This window comes from Grampus griseus, assembly GCF_964374135.1.
Source record: "Grampus griseus genome assembly, chromosome: 7".
Classification (NCBI taxonomy): Eukaryota; Metazoa; Chordata; class Mammalia; order Artiodactyla; family Delphinidae; genus Grampus; species Grampus griseus.
The window spans coordinates 71,166,871-71,193,852 of record NC_139001.1 but is presented as its reverse complement, the minus strand read 5'-3'; the positions used below and the strand labels follow the sequence as shown (position 1 = coordinate 71,193,852).

Sequence of the window (26,982 nt, the reverse complement as noted above, 5' to 3'; positions counted from 1 at the left end):
TTAGAGTCAGATAGACCTGAGTTTGATTCCTGCTCTACCCCTACCTGGGGTGTGATCTTGGGCTGCTTGTCCTAAGCTTTAGTTTCCTACTCTATAAAATGGGAATGGTATCTCTCGTTGAGTTGTTTAGGGGATAACAGAAAAAAAAAAAAAAAAAAAAAAGAAAAAAAAATAGTTGTGGAAGAAAGTTTTTAAAAGTGCACGTATGTGAATAAAACAGAGTATTTCAGTAATTCCTATTTCTGAAATTTCAGTAATGGGAAGCAGCGCGTGATCTGTCCATTAGGATGTGGTTCAATACTAAATATCAAAGTACAGAGCACTGACAAGCAATACAGTTTTTTTTTTTTTCCTGCAGAACCACTTTACTAATGACATACTTTGTCAAATTTTTATGTGTGACTGACTACTCAACTTCAATATACCTTGACTGGAAGGATAATTGATTAGCAGTTTTTACCAAGTCCACTAAAAAGAACAGAACTTTAATTTCACTTGACAGATTATTAAATTGAGCTTTTATAACATCTGGTTAGTCCAAGCCAATGTTTCCTTTGAGTTATAAATATACAACTGTCACATAATGTAATATCTTAAAAAAAAAATAAAGTCCCCAAACAAACAAAATTATGGAAGTAGATTGTCTCAGTGTGTAAACTGCACAGCAGTAGCAAAGAGCTGCTTTTGGAAGCTGTATTAACTGTTTCAGGCTGCAAGGACTTCATTCTTAGGACACGTTCTTCAAATCGTATTTCTAATGATGATAGTTTTCCACTCAGAAACTTATTCATACTTTCTCCCAAGCTCCATCTTGTGACTACTTGTCACCAGTTTTGAGGCAGCTGGTTGTAATAACTAAAATGCACACTCTAGGGAGACTCCCCCAGTTTCTCTCTATCACAGAACCTTACTTAATTTTCATGACCACCTGATATTTTCTTCTTATGCATTTCTTTACTGGTTTACTGTAGGTTTTCCTTCATTCAAAAATAAGTGCTCGCCCCAATACCTCCAATTTCTAGAATGGCTCTTGGTTCTTAACAGGAACTCAGTAAACATTTACGCAATGAGTAAACTTTTGAACATTGATTATGAAGTCCTTTTACTTTATAAGAAATTAATGAAGGAAGATCAAATCTGTGAGTTTTAATTTATGGATAGTATCATACTTTTAATCATTTTTTCCTGACTGCATGAACTAGCCCAATGCAAATGGAGTCGGTTCCCCCAAACCCTAGTTTACTCAATAGAACTCCCCAAATAAACTCCTTTATATAGCAAAGGTATCTAGATTACTGCTGAAGAGTAATTTATTTAGTACTTGTCTTGTTCTGATGAAACTGTAATTCACATCTTTCATTTTTCCCCTTTAAATTCAAGTTATTTATATCTTTTGGTTATTAGAAGTGGTATATATACATTTTATACCTTTAGTCTTTGATAAAGCTTGTGAATTTTAACAGTATTAGGATAACAATAAGTCCCTCTGAGCTTATCTATAAGATTTTTTAACTATCCAACTTTGTCATCATTTAGTAATTGATGATTTTAGGCCACATTGCATGGTTGCTTATGAAATTGTGCTGCTAACCAAGATTTTTACTACTTAAAGAAAGGTTATTTTTCTTCTCCTTTAGTTTGAGAAGTCAGAACTAATAAAAATGAATGTCACCCTAAATACTAGTATAGAGCCCAGAACCTGTGAGTTTTAAGCTTAGAAATTAGTGTTTTCCAAACCCTGCTGTTAAACTGATCAAATTAAAAAACAACAAGAAACCTCTCAAAAGCCTTTTCTTTTTTCCTCTCTTATACAAGTGTAGGACTTTAAAATTTGTTTTGCTTTTCTCTGCCTCTCTCTTTTAATGGAATGAGTATTGGCAAATGTCTGAATAGATATCAGATTAGTTTTAAAATTCCCAAAAATTTTTGGTAGAAGCATATTAATGCAAAAACTATTATTCACATTGGTTTGAGAGTTTTCATTTGGGAGTTTCTTTTAATAGTTTTTGTTTTCTGAAGAATAGCCATTGTAAAATCTCCCCTTTTAAAGAATAGATCACAGTTCGAGGAAATGAATAAATGAACACCTATCTGATTTGGTTACAATTCAAAACCAGTAATCATTTTAAGAATAATTAAAATGGTGACACGATTCACATTAGAGCGGCATCTGGTCTGTAAAGGAAAGTACTCTTCTTTACTCATTCTCATGGCCGTGGCATCCTCTCACTTCATTATTATTGGTCATTCTTCTCAAGATCAGAAATGAGAATATTTTCTTCTAAATTTACTGTACTAAAGTTGGTTGCAGGATAGTAAGGATTTCCAAACTGTGCAAGTCTCCTGAAGATACCACTGTTGTGCTTGTATATGCAGAAGGAAAGTGTGGAAATTGCCAGAATTACTATCAGTGTCACTGCTACTGCAAGGGGTATAATGCTGTGACTTGGTCCTGAAAGAAGATGAAAAAAAGAAAACTTCAATGACAAGTAGTAAGATAGATACTGTCACATAGTTACTTTTTTTTTTTTTTTTTGCGATATGCGGGCCTCTCACCGTTGTGGCCTCTTCCGTTGCGGAGCACAGGCTCCAGACGTGCAGGCTCAGCGGCCATGGCTCAAGGGCCCAGCCGCTCAGCAGCATGTGGCATCCTCCCGGACCGGGGCACAAACCCGTGTCCCCTGCATCAGCAGGCGGACTCTCAACCACTGCGCCACCAGGGACGCCCGTTACTTTCCATTTTATTATTTCTATGAAAAATCAAAACTTTCACTACTGTTCTAAACCTACATTTTCCTGGATCCTCCTTTACTGTGTGAATATCTAAAACCAAATACAAAAAATACTGAGATGAAAATTTCCTTTTAATCAGCAAAGTTATGTCATTGTTTATAGCAGGGCTCAGCAAATAATGGTCCATGGATCAAATCTGGGCACCTGTTTTTACAAATGACGTTTTATTAGAACTCAGCCACACTAATAATGTCTCTATTGTCTATGGCTGCTTTTGTGCTGCAAAGGCAGTGTGACAGAAACCATATGGCTCCTACAGCCTGAAATATTTACTATTTGGTCCTTTAAAGAGAAGTTTGCTGACCCCTGATTTATAATAATCATTATTAGTGCTCACAAACACATACACTGCTTTTTTTTTTTAAGCTGAAGAATCCCTATCCAGTTTCAGCACGGTGCTGCATTAAAAATATGAGTAAAATATAGTCCCTGCCTGCAAGGAACTCAGTTTTGTTGGGATGTGATGTGGAGTTGGTCCAGCAACGGTAACCTCCCTGGCTTTTTGCAAAGATTAAAATAATCAGGACCTTCTCACCTTTTAGATCTCAAGAATCTTGGGAAATGAATAATAGCTCCTCCATTCAAAAAGAGGGTTCCTGTTTGAGGATTTTCTACTGTAAGAATGTATCTTTTCCAAGTAGACTCTATATCAAAGTTTGAACTCTGCTATTTTTGCTCTAAGCAAAGATCCAGAGAAATATGTAGGGAATGACCCAGAGGCAGAGCAGTAAAGGATTTGTGAGTGGAGGAAGTGCCTTAGTGCACTACTTATGCTCATTCACTCTTAAAAGAAATGTCAACATTACCAATAGCAAAAATACACTTCAAAAAAAAAAAAACCTCGATTTTGCAATTTTAAAATAATATTGTATAATTTTGCATAATATTATTGAAAACATGTAGTATTGTGTATGTGTAAAGATACTTTTTAAAGAAAGACTGTTAAACGAGTATTCATTCTCAGGATGGAGGCAGCGGGCAGGTATAGAAGGGGCATATGGAATCAGAAAATGTGGAGTGTAGTTCTCCATGTAGCCTCAGTTTGGACAAGTACTTTTCTCATCTGTAACATGGGAATACTGTATCTGCTTCACTGCCTTGGAAAGTTGCTGTGTAGGATAAAAGAGGTGTCTTATGTAGTACAGGAAGCTTTAAAGTCCTGAAGAGACATAAGATGTTTCTGATTTGTTCTTGATAGTCGAATGCTAGCGGTTGCTTGGCCACACTAATAGGTTAGTCATGGTTTCCACACAGAGTTGATATCTACACTTTCAGAGCTTCAAAGTTTGGTTCCCACACCTACCAGTTTTTGCTCTAATTCCCAATATCTAATCAGTCACCAAAGCCTGATGATCCTCTTTTCCCATTTCCACCTTCCCTTTTTTGTTTCCAGTTCTATCACTCAAATTACAACCGTCTCCCTTTACATCAGATGGGTGTGACTCCACTGTTGGTGTCTCTAGAGCATGTAGGTGTCCCCTGCATCCTTCACCATGGAGTTCAGCTCTTTAGCCCAGCACTTTCTGTGGATGGATCCTACAGTAATACGGTTTTATTCCCAACACCACCTAACGTGGTCCAGTCGAAGCTCATTCTCAATTTCTGCCTTTAGTCATTCTGGACCTTTTATCCAATATTCCTTCCCTCCTCTATTCTCATTATCTTTTGCAATTCCAAAGACTCATCCCCTCTATGAAGTTGTCTTCAGGAGCCCAGGCCATATCAATCCCTCCTTCTTTGTTAATACCTGCATCTAGAAACTGTTGTGATTACTATAAACACCTTCCCACTGTTAATGATCCTTGTTAATGTCTTCTCTTAGAAAGCTCTATTATTTGCAATGGACTAGAATTTTCTGGCTTATATTTCTAAAATTATTTATAATCACCACAACCTAAGTATGTAGCTCAAGATCAAGTTATATGACTTTTATAGTATATTATGGCCTGCAGTAGAGAATCGCATCTACTTATCCACAACAAGGATACCTAGACCTGAATTATATTTCCTGGGACCAAAGATGGAGCTTAAAATTCTGAGTAGAAGCTGCCAGAATGAGGGTTGCTGGTTTACATTCCCAGCTCTATTTGCTTGAGGTGAACTTCTTTTTTTGCCCATTAAGTTAACAGCTAGGGTGACACAAGAAAGTCATAGTCTTTGATTTGATTTATAATGATTTTTTTCCTTCATATCAGAGGAAGGAGCTGAAATGTTCTCCGACTTGTTTGATGTAAAACAAGACGACAATGTTAGAATCTATCTGAATACTCTCTGAATACTTAGATTTTAAAAGCTTTAAGTGCTAAGGAGGTGGGTCAACTTTAGTCAAGGTAGAAGCAAAATGAAGATTTACTTTCTAACTTTACCCACCTGCTTCCATTTTACATATAAATCCTTTTTTGTCTTGACATGAGGATAACTGCCACACTCCTTCGGGAATCCTCAGGGCAACACACAGATGGGGTTTGACGTGGTCCATCTCTGGCTTCCTAATACCCCAGTTTGACTGGTCTGCGAGAGTTCCATCAAACCACTTTATGGTTTCATCTGTGGAAAAAATGCTAACATGAATTATGTGCATGGTTATCAAACATACTAAGTCTGGAATGAACCTTAAAAAGCAGCCCCTAAATTTAATGAGACTCTCTCCTTATCTGATGCACTAACAGTCATGAACTCAACATCAAAAGGTAGGTATAAGTGAAATTGCCTTGTGAACAACTCTCTTTATTTTAGATATATTGTTCTAATTTAGTTCATTCAAGATATCATGTTTCTTAATGTAACAGTTTGAATTTGAAATATTCCCTGTCATTACAAACAATTTAAAGAAATCATTTAAAGTCCTAACAGCTATATCATTACAAAGTAGATAACTTTCTAAAATAATTTTACAGTGAGCTTCTTTTTTGTTGTAAAGTGCCCCTTAAAATTTATTAGATTTATAGATAGAATAATAAAATTTGTAGTTTGAACTTAAAAGCTTAAAGAAAAAAAAACTTCATTACTTCAGTGTATTGAATATCTTAGAAATCAAGTAGTTGCAAACAGTCCTTTATGAGCACAGAGTACAATGAGCTTCTTTAAAAAGCAAGCCAGTGGTATACCAAGGGGTGGGGGCAGTGGTAGAATCCATCCATGTGTAGGTGATAAGGATTTAAAACAAACAATAAAACTAAGCATAAGTCAGTCAGCTTTTTATTATCACCCTGTGCTAGAAGTTTTAAGCAATGTCGGTGATTGAAATACTCTTCCTTGCCAGCATGGACCCATCCTCTACCTTGGTACACCACTGTAACAAGTTCTCTATACCAGTTAAAGTAATTTTCTTTACAAGTACTTTCAACAACCATCAGTTACATAAAGAAAAGAATAGCATGCTCTCATCTGATTACAAACTCTGGTTTTTATGAGTAGCAAATAACAGTTCTACTAGCACTATTTATCACTGAAATATTTCCATAACTCTGTTGTGCTCTTATAACATTTAGAAACCTGGGGTATTTTCAAGTAAATATGGTTTGGTGTCTATGACTAAGTCTGTGAACACAAAGTTCCAGCCAAGCATCTTCATAATGCAAGATTAAGTATGAGATAAACTTGTTTGTTTTCATTTTTGGTTTTCTGGGATTATTTCAAAGGGCAAGAAGGTATAAAAAGGGGTTAGCAATGATGTCTTTGGAAGAAATGGCTTTAGGATTTATGATATTTTTTTAAACAGCAATGTATCCAAGGAAAGTTTTCTGGTTTGCAGATGCCATTTCCATCAACCTTGACCATTGTGTATTTATTTATGCCCTCTCCTCTTCTCTACCCAGTCACTTACTGTCACCATCAAATTGAGCATTCAGCCAAACCATCTTGACAGAAGAACTGAAAGCTAAAAGCTGATCTAGGAGAAATGAATTTTCAGCTTCATCTTTGATTGTTAAAAGATTAGATCCTATAAAAGAGACAAACAGCAAATGAATAACTATTTGTGTTTACATGTAAATACAATTAAAATAATGTCTTCTATACCATAATTCATAAAGCTCAGGCTTTAATGCATGTAAATCAATGAAGTTAGAACACTCCTTCACACACCATACACAAAAATAAACTCAAAATGGTTTAAAGATTTAATATAAGACATGACACCATAAAACTCCTAGAAGAGAATGTAGGGAAAATATTCTCTGACATAAATCATAGCAATGTCTTCTTAGGTCAGTCTCCCAAAGCAAAAGAGATAAAAGCAAAAGTAAACAAATGAGACCTAATTAAACTTATAAATTGTGCATAAACAAAACGAAAAGACAGCCTATGGAATGGGAGAAAAGATTTGGAAACAGTGTGACCAGCAAGCGCTTGGTTTCCAAAATATACAAACGGCTCATATAGCTCAATATCAAAAAAAACACAACCCAGTCAAAAAATAGACGGGAGACCTAATTAGACATTTCTCCGAAGAAGACATACAGCTGACCAACAGGCACATGAAAAGATGCTCAACATTGCTAATTATTAGAGAAATGCAAATCAAAATTATACTGAGATATCATCTCAATAATATCGAGATGCTATCCAGTCAGAATTGCCATCATCAAAAAGTCTACAAATAGTAAATGCTGGAGAGGGTGTGGAGAAAAGGGAACCCTCCTACACTGTTGGTGGGAATGTGAATTTGTGCAGCCACTATGGAGAACAGTATGGAGGTTCCTTAAAAAATGAAAAATAGAGTTACCATATGATCCTGCAATTCCATTCCTGGACATATATCCAGAAAAGGTGAAAACTCTTAATTTGAAAAGATACAGGCACCCCAACGTTCATAGCAGCACTATTTACAATAGCCAAGACATGGAAGCAACCTAAAGTGTCCATCGACAGATGAATGGATAAAGAAGATATGGTATATATACACAATAGAATATTGGCCATAAAGAAGAATAAAATAATGCCATTTGCAGCAACATGGATGGACCTAGAGATTATCATACTGAGTGAAGTAAGGCAGACAGAAAAAGACTAATATCATATGATATCACTTATATGTGGAATCTAAAAACATGAAACAAATGAACTTATTTATGAAACAGAAACAGATTCACAGACATAGAAAACAAACTTATGGTTACCAAAGGGGAAAGTTGGGGGAGGCATAAGATAGGAGCCTGGGATTAACAGATACATACTACTATGTATAAAATAGATAAACAACAAGGTCCTTCTGTGTTGCACAGGGAACTATATTCAATATCTTATAATATCCTATAATGGAAAGGAATCTGAAAAAGAATATATATCTATATATCTAACTATCTATCTATCCATATCTGAATCACTTTGCTGTACACCAGAAACTAACACATTGTAAATCAACTATACTTCAATAAAAAAATTAAAAAGCTCAGGCTTTGAAAAGTGAAAGTTTCCATTGTTAATAAGTAATTTTTGACTAGAATTTTAAAAGTAGTATGACATTTATTAAAAGATACAAGCTTGTACTTAAAGAATAGAATATTAATTTTCAGGAACATTAAAGATTCATAATTCAAATTCATTCAAAGGGAACACTTTTTTGGGAAAGTGCAGTATCCTGAGATATTGTCTTGGGTTTTTAATTGTATACTGGACATTGAACATTTTAGCCATCCCCCAAACAAACAAATTCAATAATATTTACTTTTTCAATTCTTTTTGTTGCCTCTAAAATCACTAAATAATCAGACAAATGAAGAAAACTACATTGTTTACTGAAATGTCAAGAAGGAACACATTGAAAGCATTTTACCACAACAAAAGAATTACCTTCCTTTTTGCAAAATTCGTGAGCAGCCTCAAAACTCGTACTGTCTAAGACGGTAGAAAAACTGTAGCAATTACTTTTGAATTTTATCCAGGGAATAGATGTTTCTGAGCACAACTCTGGGTATCCAAATGGTCTTGTTTCTATGAACAAAGTGAGTTATGATTTCAGGGTGGTGACTGGGTTCACTTATTGAGATAAACATTGCATTACATTCTATGAAAGACCAAGATAAATATATGTAATGAGATTTTCATGATAATACTCTGAAAGAGTGGGTTTAATGTAAATGATTACAAAACTGGAATGGCTTATAGCATGTCTGGCAGAAATAATCTTTTCCTACACATAACAGGGTATATTAATGCATAGCTTCATAGGTTTAGTTTGGGTGTTATCTTTAATATTTACAATTAGTGTCCTAAAGGTTGGAAAAACTGGGGGATGTGATTCAGAGAAATACTGGCAGCTGAATGAAGTTGGTAAAAGACACTTCCAAATGCACAGAATGTGTTCCATTCAGTGCTGAAGATTTAGTAAATCCTTACCTGCTAGTCAACTTAGAGAAAATAAAGCATTCAATAAAGTAACATATCATAACATAACATAACATTAGTATAACATAATATATCATAACATAACATAGTATAACATATCATGACATAACACAACATATCATAACATAAGAAATCATATCATAACAACATATCATATCATGACATAACATAACACAACACATAACTAAGGGGAATTGGGGGAAGTCTTTGTTTCAGAGGGCAAGCATGAGAGTCAGACGCACCCACACTGAGATCCTAGGTGCATGGCTGTGGGTATGTTACCTATCTTCCGCACACTCCCACACACGTAAAAGAGAGCTAACAATAACATCTTTCTTACAACTTAAGAAGTTAGGTGAGCTAGTGCCTGTCACTTAAGCACTCAATAAATGTAGCGTTATTAAAAAAAGAAGGATAACTTCATGGTGTTTTAGAAGGAGAATTAGCTTTCCCAATACATAAGGCTATCATTTATATTTTTGTCCTGAATTGTTTTGAGCTGAACTTACATAATATGTGTGCTATTTGACTTATAGTATCCAGAGAGTAAGTAAATACATGCACACTTGCTAAATGAGAGATTTAAAAAGAAACCAGTTAGTGTTAAGGAAATTTCTTTTTGTACACCATAGCAATCAAAGGAAAGGGGACCTGATTTAATGGGATAAACACGACATCAGAGATCAAGGAAACTTGGCTTCTGCTCCTGGTGCTGTTGACAGACATCTGTGAGATCTTCAGGAAGCTATTTAATGTTCTGAGTTTAAGTTTCATCTTTAAAATAATGCTCTTCTGGTTGGGCGAGGTGAACATTCAGTGTAATGAGATACTATTATCATTACTGTCATGTTTTATATATACATATATAATATAAATACAAATATTATTACCATAATGGTGATGATGATGCTCTAGAATCCTATTAATCTTTGACTTAAACATAAATCTTCAGTGGTATTCAAGGTCCTCCACACATGCTCCTAACCTACGTTTCTAACCTGATTTCCTACCTCTCTCTTACCAAAAACCTGCCATGCAGGAAAATCTCAACACCAGCTTTGCTCAGCTACATGCCCAGTCCTTTCTTCCTCCCATGTCTGCCCAAGCTTTTCTGCTCAGAATGCCTCTCCATGTCCCATCATTTCCTGATCACACCCATTCTTCAAGACCAATCTCCACAGTCCTGTCCTTCAAGAAGGCTTTTTGCTTTTCCCCGAGTGGATCTGATGTGTCCATTTTCTTGCTAACCCCCCACAGCACTTGCTATGGCTCTTATATCATTTGATAGCCCTGCCTCATGTAACACTTATTTGTACATCACCTACCAGACCGAATACTTCTCGAGGGCAGATACTTCTTACTACTTTCCCTCACAGCTCTTGCTTAGCACAGTGCCTTGCATACAGTAGGTTCACAGTATCTCTTGAGTTGAATAGAATTGAACCTACCTGTGGGCACATGACAAATGGCTCCTTGCAGATATGACTCACAGGCTGTGCTACTCCAGTGTCCACTGGTGTCGGCGAAAACACAGTCACCCAGGAAGGATGACTCATCGTCTTTCCAAAAAGTGAAGGAGGATTTGGTGCCATCTGACCAGTCAAAATTAAGACCATTCTGTGGAGGGAAACTGAGCCATCATTTCCTTGCCATGAATGCTGGCAACGTCACCCAATGCTGTCTGAGCAGCTCTCACTTCACGCATGGATTTATATTTCCACATCTAGACTTATATTTCAGGAAGTCTAGGACAGCTTGTGGAAATGGCCTGACAAAAAAGACTATCTGCCATAAGCAATATCTTCTTTAGTTTTGGGGAATCCTTGGTTCCCTCCCACCATAGTTTCCTGCTAAGCAATCAGAGTGAAGTTGAATCAATATCTTGTTCTTTACACCAAAATAAATTTAAGATTGATCAAAGATTCATACATATAATTGAAAACATAAAAGTGCTAAAGAAAACTTGGCTAAATATTTTATACTCTTGACATGGGAAAAATCTCTCCGAGTCTGATAAAAAAAATCCAGAGGCCATAAAGCAAAATTGACTACATAAAGTTAAAAATTCTGTAATACAAAAATACAATAAACAGCCATGAAATACCATCCTTTCACCTATCCTACTGGCAAGGATTAAAATTTTGACATACCCAGTGTTGGCAAGGATGTGAAAAAACTAGATGCTATCATACACTGTTGTTAGCATGTAAATTGGCACAAAATTTTAGAGGGCAATCTGGCACCATCCCTTGTTAAAATTTATAAAGGGTACTTAGCAACTTCATTCCTGGGGATTTATCCTACTTGTACAAGGATATTTGTTGTGCATTGTTTGGAGTTGTGAAAACTGGGAAGAACCCAAATGTCCATTCACATGAGAATGATTTAATAAATTGTGGTATATCCATATATGCTGCTGTCTCAAAGAATGTATTAGATTTTTATGAGCTGACATAGAAAGCTGAACAACGTATATTAAATTCAAAGCAAGCTTAAGGACAGTATATATAGTATGAGCTCATTTATATTTAAAAAAAATATACATACTAATCCATTACATGTGTATATATATATGCATACACAGAAACTTTCTAAATGACACACAAGAAACTGTTTACGGTGGTTAACTTTGAGGAGTAGAACTAGAGGTCAGGATAGAATAGATTTACTTTTTGCTATTTGAGTGTGTAATACTTTTATTTAAAAAAAATTAAAAATATTACTTTCCAAACCATTTCCCTAGAGGGGGAAAATAACGCACATGTTAAATTCCAAGGGGTACTGAATTAATTAATAACCAGATTTCTATGCAGGAAGCATGATTCATTTTTCTTGGGGATTCTTTAAAGGCAACATATTACCCAAACGCAGGTGCTTGAGTTCAGTATGTATTCCAGTGCACATATAAGTCAGTATCCTGAAATTTTTCAGACATCTTCAGAGAAACTTTGAAGGGCATGAATTTCCAGAAATTAGGCAAGTAGATGTTTACCCTAAAAAGGGACACCTTTTGTAGTTATATGCTGCTCATGAGGTTAGTCGGTAGTTATTGTATAATCCAATTACCTAAATGTTACATTTACTGTTATATCATGGCTTTTTTTTTTCTGTGCTAATTTCAGTGGCTATATCACTAAGGATGTAGATATGAAACTTAATTATGCAAGGATTGTCCAAGGGATTTTAGGACACCTACATCTTCAGTGAACAGTCCAATCCAGTGGGCATGTCCTAGCCGGTTGAGGATAACAGTGAGGAAAGACTGATGGTACTGGTCTGTAATGCTGACCAGTTCTGCTCCGTGCATCAGGCAGGTTTTTAGTGCTGTATACCAAGTCATATTTGCATTAATTATTTTGTAAGTTCTGTTTCCATATTCTAAGGTATTGGGGATTGGGTACATATCAGATGTATTTATACTGTGTCCAGAAGTATCTAGAAAAAGAACAATAAAAATTATTTGTAGAACCTGGATGAGAAGGGGGAGGCAAAGCTTAGCATGGATCCCTGTACAATGACCCATGCTGTCGTTAACATCCGAGTTTTTCTTCCCAGAATTGACTATTTCAAACTGAAGACAATACCTGTAAGCATAGGTGATACTAAAGAATGAAAACACTTAGGAAATTTAATGAATGAGTTTTAAATATATATATAAACATATATTGAATCATTTCTAGATTTCCCAGTTTTGACAATCCCTTGTCAAACTGACCACTTTTTGGTGGAACTGATAGGATCTCCTTAGGCAATCTTACTTCTACTAGGTACACTCAGCCTAACGCATGCCGCTGGCAGAACTTAATACTTACTAACAGAATATTAACATATATAATGTAGTCAAACACTGCTTTGCAAACACAATTTACAAGTGCATATTCTCAAATATAATACTTTATTAAACTTTTGGGACTGTATGATAGTTGCTATCATGTTTAATGCTAACATATATAATTTCTAAAGAGAAGTTAAAAAATAAGTTAATGCTTAGAAATACATACAGTTCTTAGAAACCATTACTATTAATATGTCACCTATCAGAGTCAAGATTTATAAATTAAAAGACAAAGTTTTCCCACACATGATCATTGGTGCTTTGTATAAATGAGTGGCTGTGATCAAGTGAGAACCAAGCTCATGTGTTACATACAGATGTTTCCTCTTTACTAAGTGCATTTGCCTTTTTGTTCTGTACTATCTTTAGGCCGAGTTTAGGCATCCTAAAACACACAAAAAAGATAAGCATTTCTCAACTGTCTGATCCAAAGTGGCTGGGATTTCTCTCTGTATACTGGTTTTTATCACGTTTGGGGTTGAAAAGGAGCATGGTGGATAGGTCCGAAGACCTGGGACTCGATCGCAGTCCTGACCCTAAATGGCCAAATTAGTTAATCTCTCTAAACTTTAAATTTCTGCTCTGTAAGAGATTACTAAGGCCTTCGTTAGAGGCGTGTGGGTAAAATTCAAGGAGATATGCACATAGAGCACCTACTGTAGGATGTGGAACACAGCAGGCACTCAATAAATGCTGCGTCTTGCTCTCCTCTCCTCTTCTTGTCACACTCTCCCAAATAAAAATGGCAGGGTGAGGCTTTGACTTTTCCTGAAACTGTTACCTCAGTATAGCAGTAGTACATATTGTAAAACCAAAGTAAAATTAATCTATTCACCAATTAAATTTTGATGGACCACACTTTCATCATCTGTTTTTCTTTGTAGAAGTCTGTTTGCCAGCTGATGTACCAAGACTAAATGTTATTTATACAAAACCAACATAATACCAAAGTAGCCATTTAAAAATGATAACAATTATTAAAATTAAAGTAACTGAAATTCTTTGTATGTGTGACCCAAATACCAATTTAACTGGTTTTCCCCACTAAGACATGCCCCTGTATTTTCACATATATGAGTTTCTCCCTATGTTATTGATTTCATCAAGTTTCAAAACATAAGTGATTTTGAGCACTATGATTTTGCCATCTGCTGCCCTGAGAAAGATCCACTGGAAACCAAGTTCAAAATTGGGGGTCTTGACTTTGCCCTTGTCTCTCTTTTTATTCAGATATCTTTATTCTTTCAGGCAGATCAAAGACTTTAGGTTCGAAACCCAATGTAAACACATACTCACATGGCACACAAAGAAGAGGAGTCAGAATTTGGATATTCACTGTAGACTACAAGAACTTGTGTAGTTGAATAATAATATAATAGAAACAATAATAACAAAAGCAACAATTGTTTGTTAAACACATGCTAGGAACTTGCTAAGCATTGTATATATGTAGAGTCTGTGAGATAGTTATTATTCCATTTTACAGATGCAGAAATCAAGGTTCAGAGAAGATAAGAAACTTGACTGACAGTTTATTTATAGAGGTGGAATAGGAACCCAGGTGGGATTTGAACTCCACCACCACTGCTCTATACTATCTCCAAAAGAACATAAACATTGTTAGTCCCAAAAATATCAAAGAGAGAAAGTGGTCAGAGAGTACATTTCAAGAAGAGGTCAACATCAAGGTCCTAGAATAGAATCATTGTATTTGAGAGAACTTGAGTATGTTACTTATTTTTCCTAAGCCTCAAGTTCCTCATCTGTAAAATGCGGAGACTTTTACCTACTTCATAGACGTGTCGGGAGGACTTTATGACACAATACTTATAAAAAGCAAGGCACAGTGCCAGGCGCATCATAAGTGTACAAGTAATGACGTATTGATGTTATTTCTTTTCTGACGAGACTCTGCTCTTCTCATAATACTCTTGCTATAGCTGGTCTGGTATCTTTCAGTTCCTGACCACTACCATGCTAAAGTGATAACTGTGAACTAGGAAAGAGGATTTCTCAGGAACGGCTTTTCTGAGGATGGGTTGATACTTAGTATCATCAAAGAGTTCACATGTATGCAACACTGAGAGGTATAATTCATATTCCAAGTAAGCATATGTAGCCTAGGCTGCCTAGAATTCCACACAGCTCCAGACACAAATTATGGCCTTCTAGGGAAGCCTGGGACTCAGTAAAGGCATGAGATGTGAGCTATTGTTGTTGTTGTTTTTATTTTTGTTACTCAAGGTCACTTACAGTGCATTCACATTGTTCATGCCCCCACTGGCTACCTGTAATACTATAGCTTTGGTATTTCATACCAGAAGTCATTGGGGGTTCTGATATCTAGAAACGTGCTGTTTGCCATATTTAGCCACAGAGACCATTTTAGGGTTCCAAGAAAGGAGTAAGTATTGAGTTGGTTTATTTCCTTGACTCTCTTCCAACATATTTTCAGTGTCTTTTTTAAAATATCTGAACAGACACATAATCCTAGAACAAGCAGTAAAGCCTTTTAATATGACCAAGATGGATGCATAAACTTGGTCATCACTCAAGTGGTCTCTGGAGTCCTTAGAACCCCCCTAGGGGGCACAACCCTGAGGTAGTGGAGATTAAGTGACCATATATATGTAAAGCTTAAAAAATAAGTGCTGGCACTTAGCTATGAAACTATCATTTATACAGTGTGTAAAACAAGTGTGGAAGAGAAGGGTGGGCCATGGAAATGAAAGGAATAAAAAAACAAATATTTCTTACCCTGCATTTTTTCACAAACAAACCCATAGCCTTCTTCTCTACAGTCTTCAAAATACCATTTTCCAGTGAAGTGAAAATTAGGGTTATTTGACAGCAAGGCACAGAGAGGAATGCGTTTTTGAACTTCAGTGGTGTTATGACTTGGAATCTTCAAAAGAATACATGTTTTTTTAAAAATGGTAACATATAACGTTATTATAACATTGATATTTTTATTAAGGACATAATTTTAAAAATTCAAACACTATTATTCCTTTATTTGCATTTAATAAACCTGTACACAAATCAGTTCATAACCCACAAAATAAATAATTATTGTGATGAGTAAAGAAATTATATTCATGGAACACATGACAATTATATGAATTACATTACTAAAAATTAATATATTAACAACCAACTAATAAAAATTTATGCCTACAAAATATAGGAAGTAAAAAAAGAAAAACTTCAGTAAACAAGTCTCAAATAGGATCTGTTGCTAAAATGATTTCTAAAAAATAAATCTTAAAACTTACATTTACTATATCAAATGGGGACCAATTAGAATATGACACAGGCCTTCCATTTAGCCATTTTTCATAATCATCATTTTGTAACCCTATCCACACATTAGTGGTATGGCCAAAAAGATTCATAGTAATGAAAGCTGAAAAATAAGAATACATTATCAAATTTAATACCATATAAACCATTTGGGTAATCATCAAATTCTGTTTATAGCTATGATTTTATTTAAATGATAGCAAAACTTAATTACGAATCAACTGTAGGAATTTGTTACTTTGTCCTTATTAAGATGATGCCGTCTCTGTCACTTTTGTTCAGTTTAAATTGACAGCAATTAGCTGGCTAAGCCTGGGATTTCATCATATCATTAGTAAAACAATTTCCAGTGTTCATTCAATGCCTTTCTAAACAAAAGAGGGTTTATCCATTATAGTTAACTAAAGTATACGATTATTGCCTAAATAGCAAATGAAAGTGTGTAGGTAACTCTAAAGGGATCTAAAAAATTATACCATGCAATTATAATCGACTATACCTCAGATTATTTTAGCCATTTTGAAATGCCGATCATAAATATATCCTTATTCTTTCCACTACGCCTGGTGAGACAAAAGGCTCCCAAAAATCAGCAGTTTGTAAACAATGGAGTGTACTAACTTTCACAGATGTCATGATATAAACCTTATAGGTCAGACTGAAAACTTACGTGTCACCAGCAATATAACACTTAAAATGTTGATTTGGAAATGTTAGTATTTTGGAGGACTATTTTAACAGACGCTTGAATAAAAATGGTGATTTTTGCCTGATTGAACACTGAGTACTCTACCTTGTTCCACCTCATTTTCAATGGCGACAAGTGTCCCCCCTTCTTCAACACAAAAATCTTGAGCAGATGTCCAGTTCTTCCAATCGCTTGGGTCCTTGGGGATTTTTATCAAAAGGCACTATAAAAATGTCCAAAAAAGCATTCATTTCCATATTTTCCTAAATGAATTAAAAGTTTCCTAAAGATACTGAGGACCAGCTTTGAAAATTTTTTATAATTTTCTTGCACAGAAATGACTGTTTTTCTTCCCCCCCCCAGCTGCTCCAGAGATGTGAAAGAAAAACAAAGAGGACCAGCTTTCAGGGTGAGTCAGTGCCTTTTGTACATTTGCATCGGGCGGGAACAGAGGATGCAGGATGTCAGAACGATGTCTTCAGCTCGAGGAAAAATAGCATTCCTTCTAAAAAGGAGCCAGCCTGACTGCAGAGTTTACAGTGGAGGATTTAATCTTGAAAATATTTCTTTTGGTGGTAGTTAATAGATTTGTTCCATTTTATTTACAAATACGCTTCCTCACTTTAAGTGAGAGAGGAATATTGAGGAATCAAACCATATCAGGTATTTAAATTCACTAAATACTTGGAGTCAGCCGTGTGGTCCACAAGTCAATGAGGAAGAGGCCGAAAAGAAAAAAATGAGCCCAGTGGGAAGAAAAGCAAGGGAGGACCAAGGAAACCTAGGAAGGAGAAACAAAGGGGAGGGATGCCAACAAGGTCAAAAGGAACTCAGAAAGAAGGCTGTGGGGTTGGCAGTGAGAGTTGATTTTCACTCGAGAGAGAATCATATCTATGGCGTGGCAGGGGTTACTTATTATGGGATGAGAAATATGGAATGGTAACTGCTAGGCAGATCAGGCAAGTTGAAGAAAATCACCCCCTCACCAAGCTCAGTGAAATTTAATCATGTTAGTTGGGCTATATGGAGTCAGGGGAGAGGGAAAGATAGAAGAGAAAGCCTGCAACAGATCAGGCAAAGTTCCAGAGAAGTCAGGAGAGACTTTATGCCAAAAATATTCCATGTGGATTATTCTCTCATTAATGAACATAGCCAACCCTGGTCATTGATAGGTCTGATCTTGAGATCTGCCACTGAGAAAATCCCAGCTACAAGATTATTCTAGGCTAATGTGGCAACCTCCATGCCACGTGAGAGCACATCCTTCTGCATCCTTCTTTAATTTCTAAGTTTATCAGTCCCCCATCCCTTCCCTACCGTCATAGACTCCTTATAAAGCAGAGGGACTAAGTGTTGCTCCTCTTTGAACAGCAAAACAAACAAGGTCCTCAGTAAATATTTATGCAACAAAGTAAAAGCCAATAGACCCTGAAATGATTGTCAAATGACATTCTCAGGATTCTAGATTTAGTCCAGTGGTTCTCAAACAAGGCCATTTTGCTCCTCAGGTGATATCTTCATAATGTCTAGAGACATTTTGGTTGTCACAGTCCAAGGGGGGAGGGGGTGGTGACTGCTATTGGCAGCTAGCGAGTTGAGACCAGAGATGCTGCTGAACATTCTATAATGCACCGGTCAGTCCCTCACAACAAGGAATTATCCAGCCCCTGATGTCAGTACTGCTCAGGTAATTCTTTTCAGAAACCAATTCCGAACATGTCACCCTTCAGGGATTTTCCACTGTTCTTAGGATAAAAACCAGAAACTCTGATCTAGCCTGAATTTGAGTTGCCAACTAAGAGAATCTACATTTTCTCTTCTTCTGATCCCCTTTACCTTATTTGCTTCACAAAGAAATGGAATTGGCTTTAAAGGGTTTTAATTTTATAACAACTACCCTTTTATCAATTTCCTTTCATTCTGCCTCTTTCCTCTAATTACAAATTCCAAAGAGTGGCGCATACTAATTATTAGGAAGTCTTATCATTTAATGCGAATTCACCTTGTGTTCAGATAGTTGCACTAATGAACCATTCATAAATACCAATGAACCTCACTGTTTCATTTAGCTCAATAAATCTCTCCAGAAAACACACACACATACCCCCGCTTCCCACCCAGCCCCCACCCCCCACCCTGTTTGCCTCAGCCAGGATTTACCAGCTTGAGTATGGGAGTGTAGACCCCCATTGCCACAACTTCATTGTTTCTAAAAATATAACATGTTTACTAACACACTTTGAAATTGTGTCAATAATTAAAGCAAAGTAGCAAGATGGAGTACAACACCCTCAATTTTAAATTGTTTATTTACTTACTGATTTGCAAAATGTGATCAAGTTTAATGCATCTCTGATATTACTGTGAATTAAGGATACCTTACTGTATTCCAAACGAGTTTTGAATATAAAACTCTTTTGTCTCAAAGTCATTTCCAGTTCAATAATTGAAAATGGAATTCATGATCTTCCTCCCAAATTTGGTCCTTTTTCAGTGTTCTTACTGACATTGAATGGCATAGTCAGTCATGCATTTACCTAAATCTGAAACCTGAGCATCTTCTCACCCTTCAGTCACCTTCATCACCCCTTCCGTCCTACCATTTGGACATCTCATTTCTGAGACCTTCACCACTCTCCCTATTCCCACCACCCCACCGTCTCTGCCACCATCATCTAAGCCCAAAGGACTTATCTCTTGCTTGGGCTATTGCAATATCTTTCTAACTGCTCTTACTTTCCTCAACCTCGCCTTCCTCCAGTCTATCTTTGGTACTGCAGCCTGAATGATTCTTTTCAAAACTCAACCCTGATGATCATATCCCTCTTTAGTTAAAACCCTTCAGGGTTTCCTATTGCTCTTAGGATAAAAACCAGAAACTCTTAACACAATAATCGCCCTTGCCTACTTCTTTTGTCTCACTTTCTACATTCTAGTTCTCAATGCTTCTTTTACTTTCTTCAATATGTCACATTCCTTCTCACCACAGGTCCTTAGTACATGTAGTTTCCCCTACTTTTAATGTTTCCTGTCCTTCTGACCACCTCAGTCAGGTCCTCCTGTTATATACTTTTATGGAACTGTGTAACTCTCCATCACTTGTGTCACAGTTGTAAATTAGAGTTATTTTCCTGATTGATTTGCTAATGTTTTCTCCCCCTCTAGTCTGTAAGCTCCCAAAGAGAAGGGATTATATTTGTTTTCCTCACCATTGAGTTGCCAATATCCAGCATAGTTAAATGCAATGAATGAATAAAGTGCTAAGAATTTCAATAATTTAAAAGAGGAGAGAGTGTTGTTTTTTTTTTTAAGGAAAAACTATGTCGTGCATGAAACCAAATATTGGCTAATCCAAAATTAGATGGTGCAAAGCAGCCATCAGCACTAAATCCAGGTCCCTGAATAAAAATGTATAAGTAGAAGCACAAGAGTTAATCTAATATACACAGAGAATTTCTTCCTCTTACATACAACTCTGCTGTGACAAGTATCTTAGATGACTCACTCTTCCTGGGGCAATCCCTGGTCAAACCTCTTTTACATCATCAAACATGGGGAAAATAATTTATGAGAAATGAGAAAAGACACTTAACTTCTGGTATCTCATTTTTGAAACTCTTAAAGGTGAAGAGTCAACCAAGTGGGATTTTTTTTCTTAGAAATAACCAATGAAAATTTGTCCTAGGAAGTTGACAAACGAGAAGCAAAGTTTAGTGGAACATAATACAGTGACGCTTATTCATAATTCTGAAGTGAGTAATGTCTGTCGTTGCTATCTCCCAGTTCTCCTTCTGTAGCTTTTTTTTGTTAGTCAGAACTATGCCCACTGGGCCTTCCACTCCTCTCAACTATTAACCCTCCTATTCCCACCTTTTCTAATGATCTGATAAACCCACTTATCCCAAAGTGTAGGTGACAGATGAGGCCATCTCAGAAATATTTCCCTTAAAAAACGTAATGGAAAGTGTTAAGGCAAAGGAATGAGACTCCAGTGGTGGGATTTTAGCCATTAATATGCAGGGGAGAGCACTGTGGGTGGGGAGACACACTTGGGGACCCTGAAATCTCACTCTGTAAAAGGTCACCCTCTCATGAAGCCTGCTGTGACCCTATCCTTAGCAATCAAATCCTCTGAATGATTAGAAGACTAAGTTGTGTAACTGTTGCATTGCTGGGCAATTATTGGCTGCACATTAGAATAACCAAGGGAGCTCTTAAAAAATACTGATGCCTGGATCCCATGCAGATCAATTAAATCAGAATCTTTAGGATGTCACTTGCACCTTGAAATTTTTAGAAAGCCCACCTGGTGATTCTAAATATTTGATCAGGGCTGTGAACCATTAATCTAGCTACTAGTTATCAATGAAAATTAAAAATACCCTCTGAGCTACATGAGGGTGTTTTAATCCTGCTCCATAGTTAGCCTCAGAAAGCCCTTCTCCTCTCATGTGTGTGTCTATGCTTTACTCATGCCCCTTCTTATTCTTTCAAAGGAAGCATTCACTTGCTCTTTTGCCCTGGGTCTGCTGCACCATCACTATTACCATGCCCATATGTGTACATACTCCCCATGTTTACACAGGAGGAAACATGGAATATAGCTAAGCTGTGTAGATAAGAAAGTTTAAGGAAAGGACAATGGCCAAGGGTAAACCAAAAACACCCATTGTAAGTTTCTAAGAATTATTTCTCTAATGCCAAGGGTATGACTTGTCATGAATTTCCTTAAAATATTCTTTTTTATACATGGGATGCACTTGTTTTAATAGTTGTGAAAAACTATCAGGTATAAGAATTAACTAAAAATGGACCAAAACCTAAATATAAGAGCTAAAACCATAAAGCTCTTAGAAGAAAACACGAGGTAAATATTTGTGAACTTGGATTTAGCAACATATTCTTAGATATGACACCAAAAGCATGAGCAACAGAAGAAAAATTAGAGAAATTGAACTTCATTAAAATTAAAAACTTTTGTGCATCAAAGGACATTATCAATAAAGTAAAAAGACAACCTAAAGAATGAGAGAAAATACCTACAAAACATATATCTGATAAGGGTTTTACATAAAGAACTCCTACAACTCAATAACAAAAAGACAAATAACCCAAATAAAAAAGTGGGCAAAGGAGTCGAATAGACATTTTTCCAAAGACAATATACAAATGGTCAATAAGCACATGAGAAGATGCTCAACATCATTAGTCATTAGGGAAATGCAAATCAAAACCAAATCTAGTGAGATAACACTAGTCTCTAGTGTTGGCAGTAATCAAAAAGACAGGTAGTAACAAGTGTTGTCAAAAACAAAAACAACAAGTGTTGTCAAGGATGAGGAAAAATTGCTAGCATACACTGTTGGCAGGACTGTAAAATGGTTCAGCCACTGTGGAAAACAGTTTGCTCGTTCTTCAAAAAGTTAAACATAGAATTAGCATATGATATAGCAATTCCACTCCTAGGTATATACCCCAAAGAAGTGAAAGCAGGGACTCCAACAGATACTTGTGTGCCAATGTTCATAGCCGATTTATTCACAATAGCTAAAAAGTGGAAATAACCAAAGTCCATCAACAGATGAATGGATAAACAAAATGTGGCATGGAATATTATTCAGTCATAAAAAGGAATGAAGTTCTGATACATGCTATAACATGGGTAAACCTTGAAAACATTATGCTAAGTGAAATAAGCCAGCCACAAAAGGAAAATATTGTATGAGTTCATTTATATGAATTATCTAGAATAGGCAAATTCATAGACATGGAAAATAGATTAGAGCTTACTGTGGGCTAGAGGGGATGGGGAATAGAGAGCTATTGCTTAACCAATTACAGAGTTTCTGTCTGGGATGACGATAAGTTTTGGAAATAGAAGTGATGGTTGGATAACATTGTGAATGTAATTAATGCCACTGAATTGTACACTTATAAATGGTTTAAATGGCATATTTTATGTTATGCATATTTTACCACAATAAAAAGCTAATTGTCAAAGGTTTTAATGAAAACCTTAGTTATACTCAAGTTCTATTGACTATTTGCTATGTTTGTCATATTGAAATGTATAAATAATTTATAACTGGTAGAAAGAGTTTATGGTTTGAGAAAATAAGAAGCAGACTGAAGGTATCAACTATTAAAAATAGTGTCTCAATACTATATAACATTTTAGAGAATGACTATATTATTTTAGAAAATATTTCACAGTGCCTCCGGACTGATTGTGTCATAGAGCTAAGGTGATTGGTAATTCTTAAGTTCTTATATGAAGTGGCAGCTGTAGGAAAGGGACAAGACTCAGGGTCAAAAAACTTAAGGTTGATTCTCAGCCTGACACTTATTCGCTGTAAGTTTCAGAAAAACCACACAATTTTATTAGACTCAGTCTTCTCATAGGTAAGATGGGATAACAATTCTGTGTATTTTAAAAATTCAATAAAACAAGAAATATATATATTCATTATATATATTCATTATATATATATATATATTCATTATATATATTCATTATATATATATATATTCATTATATATATATGAAATTGCCAGCAGAAACAGTTAGCTACATGGTAGAAGAAACCCAAATGTCCATCAATGGATAAATGGAAAAATAAAATGTGTTATGTACATATAATGGAATATTATTCAGTCTTAAAAAGGAAGAAAATTCTGACACATGCTACAACATGGGTGAGCCTGGAGGACACTGTGCTAAGTGAAATAAGCCAGTTACAAAAGGACAAGTACTGTATGATTCCACTTACATGCAGTGTCCAAAATAGTCAAATTAATAGAGACAAAGTAGAATAGTGGTTGCCAGGGGCTGTGGGGAGGGAGAATGAGGGGTTGTTGTTTAATGGGTTTAGAGTTTCAGTTTTACAAGATGAAAAACGTTTGCAGAGTCATTGCACAGCAGTGTGATTATACTTAATACTACTGCACTATACATTTAAAAACGGTCAAGATGGTAAATTCTATATTATGTGAATATTAACACAGTTAAAAATATCAGTGCCAGATATGTAGTGGGTGCTCAATAAATGTGTATTAAGTCCAAATGGCCCCATTTCACAAATTAACAATGAGAGGAAGATCACAAGGGAGGCAATGCCCTACCCATGTAACTAAACACATAGACTGAAAATTGTCCATGATGGAGGAGCAATTTCATACTAGCATATGAAATTATGACACAGTTTGAGTTTTTAATTATCAAAGAGTTAAACATTTATAATTTGAGATACATTTTAATTACTTCCACCTAAGGCTTATAAAGTTATTTTATTTTAAAACATAAGGAGTAGAGAGGAAGTCTCAGCCTTAATTGGAGACAGTATCAGAAATAATAAATCTAGTTTACAGTATCCCCACTGACCATTTAGAAAAAAAATCCAATTCTGCATGGAAGTGCCAGCTATATGAGGTTCAAGACACAGCTGACGGAGCTACGTTATTAGTCAGGCAGGTGACAAGGCGGATAGAGCTCTATGAGGGCTCCAGGCAGGGAAGACACAAAAGAAGAAGACACAGTCTGGGCCCTCTGGAGCTGACAGCTCATTTGGGAACAGGGCCTAGATACACGTGCCCACCCCCACACACATGCCCACACGCACACACATGCCCACACACACACGCCCACACACATGTGCACGCATCCACATCCCACCTAATGAAACTCATACAGCGCAATGAATGACAATGTCAGTAGCAAAAACTGAGTATACGTATGAAGGGTGGTGTCAAGGCTGTTTTTGACAAAACCTTTTAATTTCAAGAGATCTGTCCCTAAATAGAAAACTTCTCAAATCTCTTGAAAATTGTGACAAAAAAATTCCAGGTCCAATGGACAACTCATAGTTTTTCAAAGCCACACCTGCTTTTTGATTACTTTCTAAAATTAAAACCTACAAAAGAGAAACAAAAGCAACTTTTTGAAAACAAGTTTACCTTATAGTCAAAATATAACCATCCTTTGGGACATGTTCCATGTTTTTTTGGTGTATCTTTCTCTTTCTCTATGATCCAAAACTTTTTTCGCTTACAGATGCTAGGCATAGAAACTGAACACTCTTCACTAGCCCAGAGTCCTGGAAGAGAAAATGGTTAGAAATGACCAGAAACAATGGTGACTCTTTGTAGGCATTCTCTATTGGTCACTGTTTTTTTATGACTGCTGTGGTTTACCAGACTTTGTTAAATCTAGAAATTGAACTAAATTTAACTACTAATCATAGAATTCTCTAGTGACAAGAGCTAACTGGGCAAGGTGCCAAATCAGTAATTCTAATTTAAGAACGTAGAAAGTTTGCAAATGCAAAAGAAAAAAAAAATCTAAACAAATACTGCGATTGCAATCACAAAACTGATGAAAGTTTTAAGAATATTTGACTTGGTTAGCCAAAGAATACTTTGTAGAGTAATATTTTTGACTTAAAGTATTCAACCTCAAGATAAAAAAATTCTAAAACAATAGATGATCATTTCTACTTTATAATTATTAAAAATATAATAATTTAGAAAAAATAACTCAGGAACTTCTAAGGAAGAAGCACTTCTGAACGCTGACCCTTAAACAAAACACACACATTTAGAGACATGCCCTCGGGAATATAGCCCAAAGTCCTCAGTCTCTTGGAAAATGTTCTTTTAATTAGAAGAGCTATATTTTCAGAGTAAAGGTTTATAGAATGCATTTCATTAGCATTCAAGTTACAAATTCCAGAATAGGGCAAGGATGCATGTAAATTGCAAGGGCAGATTCAGTTTTCTAGTGTGAGGGGTATAAGCCAAAAAGATATTGGCATTCTGAAGGAGGGGCCGGAATGCTATTTTCAATGCCGATTAGCTGCCATTCTTCCAGAATCACAAATAGCCTTTCTGTAGGCTGTTGTGACACCTGCTGGCAAAAGCGAGCTGATTAACAACATGGTTTTTCCTCTCTTAACTTTCTCTGCAGCTGCCCTTACATCAGAGATTGCTTTCCATGTTTATCCCTCTCCTGACTTGGGAGAATCTGTTAGAGTCAGGGACATCATTACCTTTTATTGGATAGAAACAGCGAGATGGATATGAGTGGACAATCAACCCCAATAACACTGTATTGATGAATAGAATTTAAAAACCCATCTTAAATATGCATGTACTTCTAAATCCAACTGGCAAAGAGTTGGTGTTCTAAGGCAGGCAGCAATTAATGCCTGGTGTTAAAAAAAGAACACTGAATTCAATGAAAATTTTTCTTAAATGGGAAAATGAAAGTAAATTTCAGAGGTTAAAGTTCTGACCAATTATAAACTGGATCCTACAAAGAGATTTTAAAAAATGGGCCCATGTTGAAATTTCACAGAGAATGGTATTTGTCAGGCAATTTTTAACCCATTTCAGTGGGCCCATTTTTGGTAGTTTTGGTTCAAGAGGAAGGACTTATCTGGATGTAAATTATTTTCAAGAACATGAATGCATGGAATAAACTGTAGGAATGGTCATCCTTAAGACTTAAGACATATAAAATTAAACACACTCAGTTGAAAAGCAAAATAACCAAACAAAACCTTCTCACTGAACTAATGCAATGAAAAGGAGACTTCAAGTCTTCTGAAAATTATGTTTGTATTATAAACCCAAAAGTGGATGAACAAAATAACCTGTTATGGATGAAATGAAGCCACATCTCTGGCTCTGATTAATCATGGATTCTTCTTTTCCTTTGTCCCAGTTCTGGTATATTACTGGTGATCCATCTCTCCAGCTGCAGGAAAATCAAAAAATTAAAGGTCTTCTCTCATTCTCCACGTTCAATCTCCAACACCATTTTTGGAGTTCTGGGATATGGACTGAAGGCATAATATTTTATTAAATTAAAAATAAATTCATGTCTGTGGTTAGGGAAATGAAAATTTGTAAGTTAAAGATAATGTTTGAACGCTATTCAACAAATTTTTTAAAATTTAATTTAATTTTATTTTTATACAGCAGGTTCTTATTAGTCATCCATTTTATACACATCAGT

At 35.8% G+C, this 26,982-nt stretch overlaps 1 protein-coding gene across 1 annotated transcript in view; it reads right to left on the bottom strand.

Moving 5' to 3' along the window:
• Positions 1-1,991: 1,991 nt before the first annotated feature.
• PLA2R1 (phospholipase A2 receptor 1) overlaps positions 1,992-26,982 on the bottom strand; it is a gene marked incomplete at its 5' end in the record, with an annotated part of 114,545 nt that continues 89,554 nt past the window's right edge. The window contains 12 exon segments of the mRNA XM_082658812.1: positions 1,992-2,242; positions 2,244-2,452; positions 5,164-5,340; positions 6,620-6,736; positions 8,587-8,727; positions 10,590-10,758; positions 12,338-12,576; positions 15,734-15,881; positions 16,252-16,382; positions 17,073-17,190; positions 24,921-25,060; positions 26,618-26,721. Of these exon segments, the coding sequence (XP_082514938.1) occupies positions 2,198-2,242; positions 2,244-2,452; positions 5,164-5,340; positions 6,620-6,736; positions 8,587-8,727; positions 10,590-10,758; positions 12,338-12,576; positions 15,734-15,881; positions 16,252-16,382; positions 17,073-17,190; positions 24,921-25,060; positions 26,618-26,721 (1,738 nt within the window). The 3' untranslated portion in view covers positions 1,992-2,197.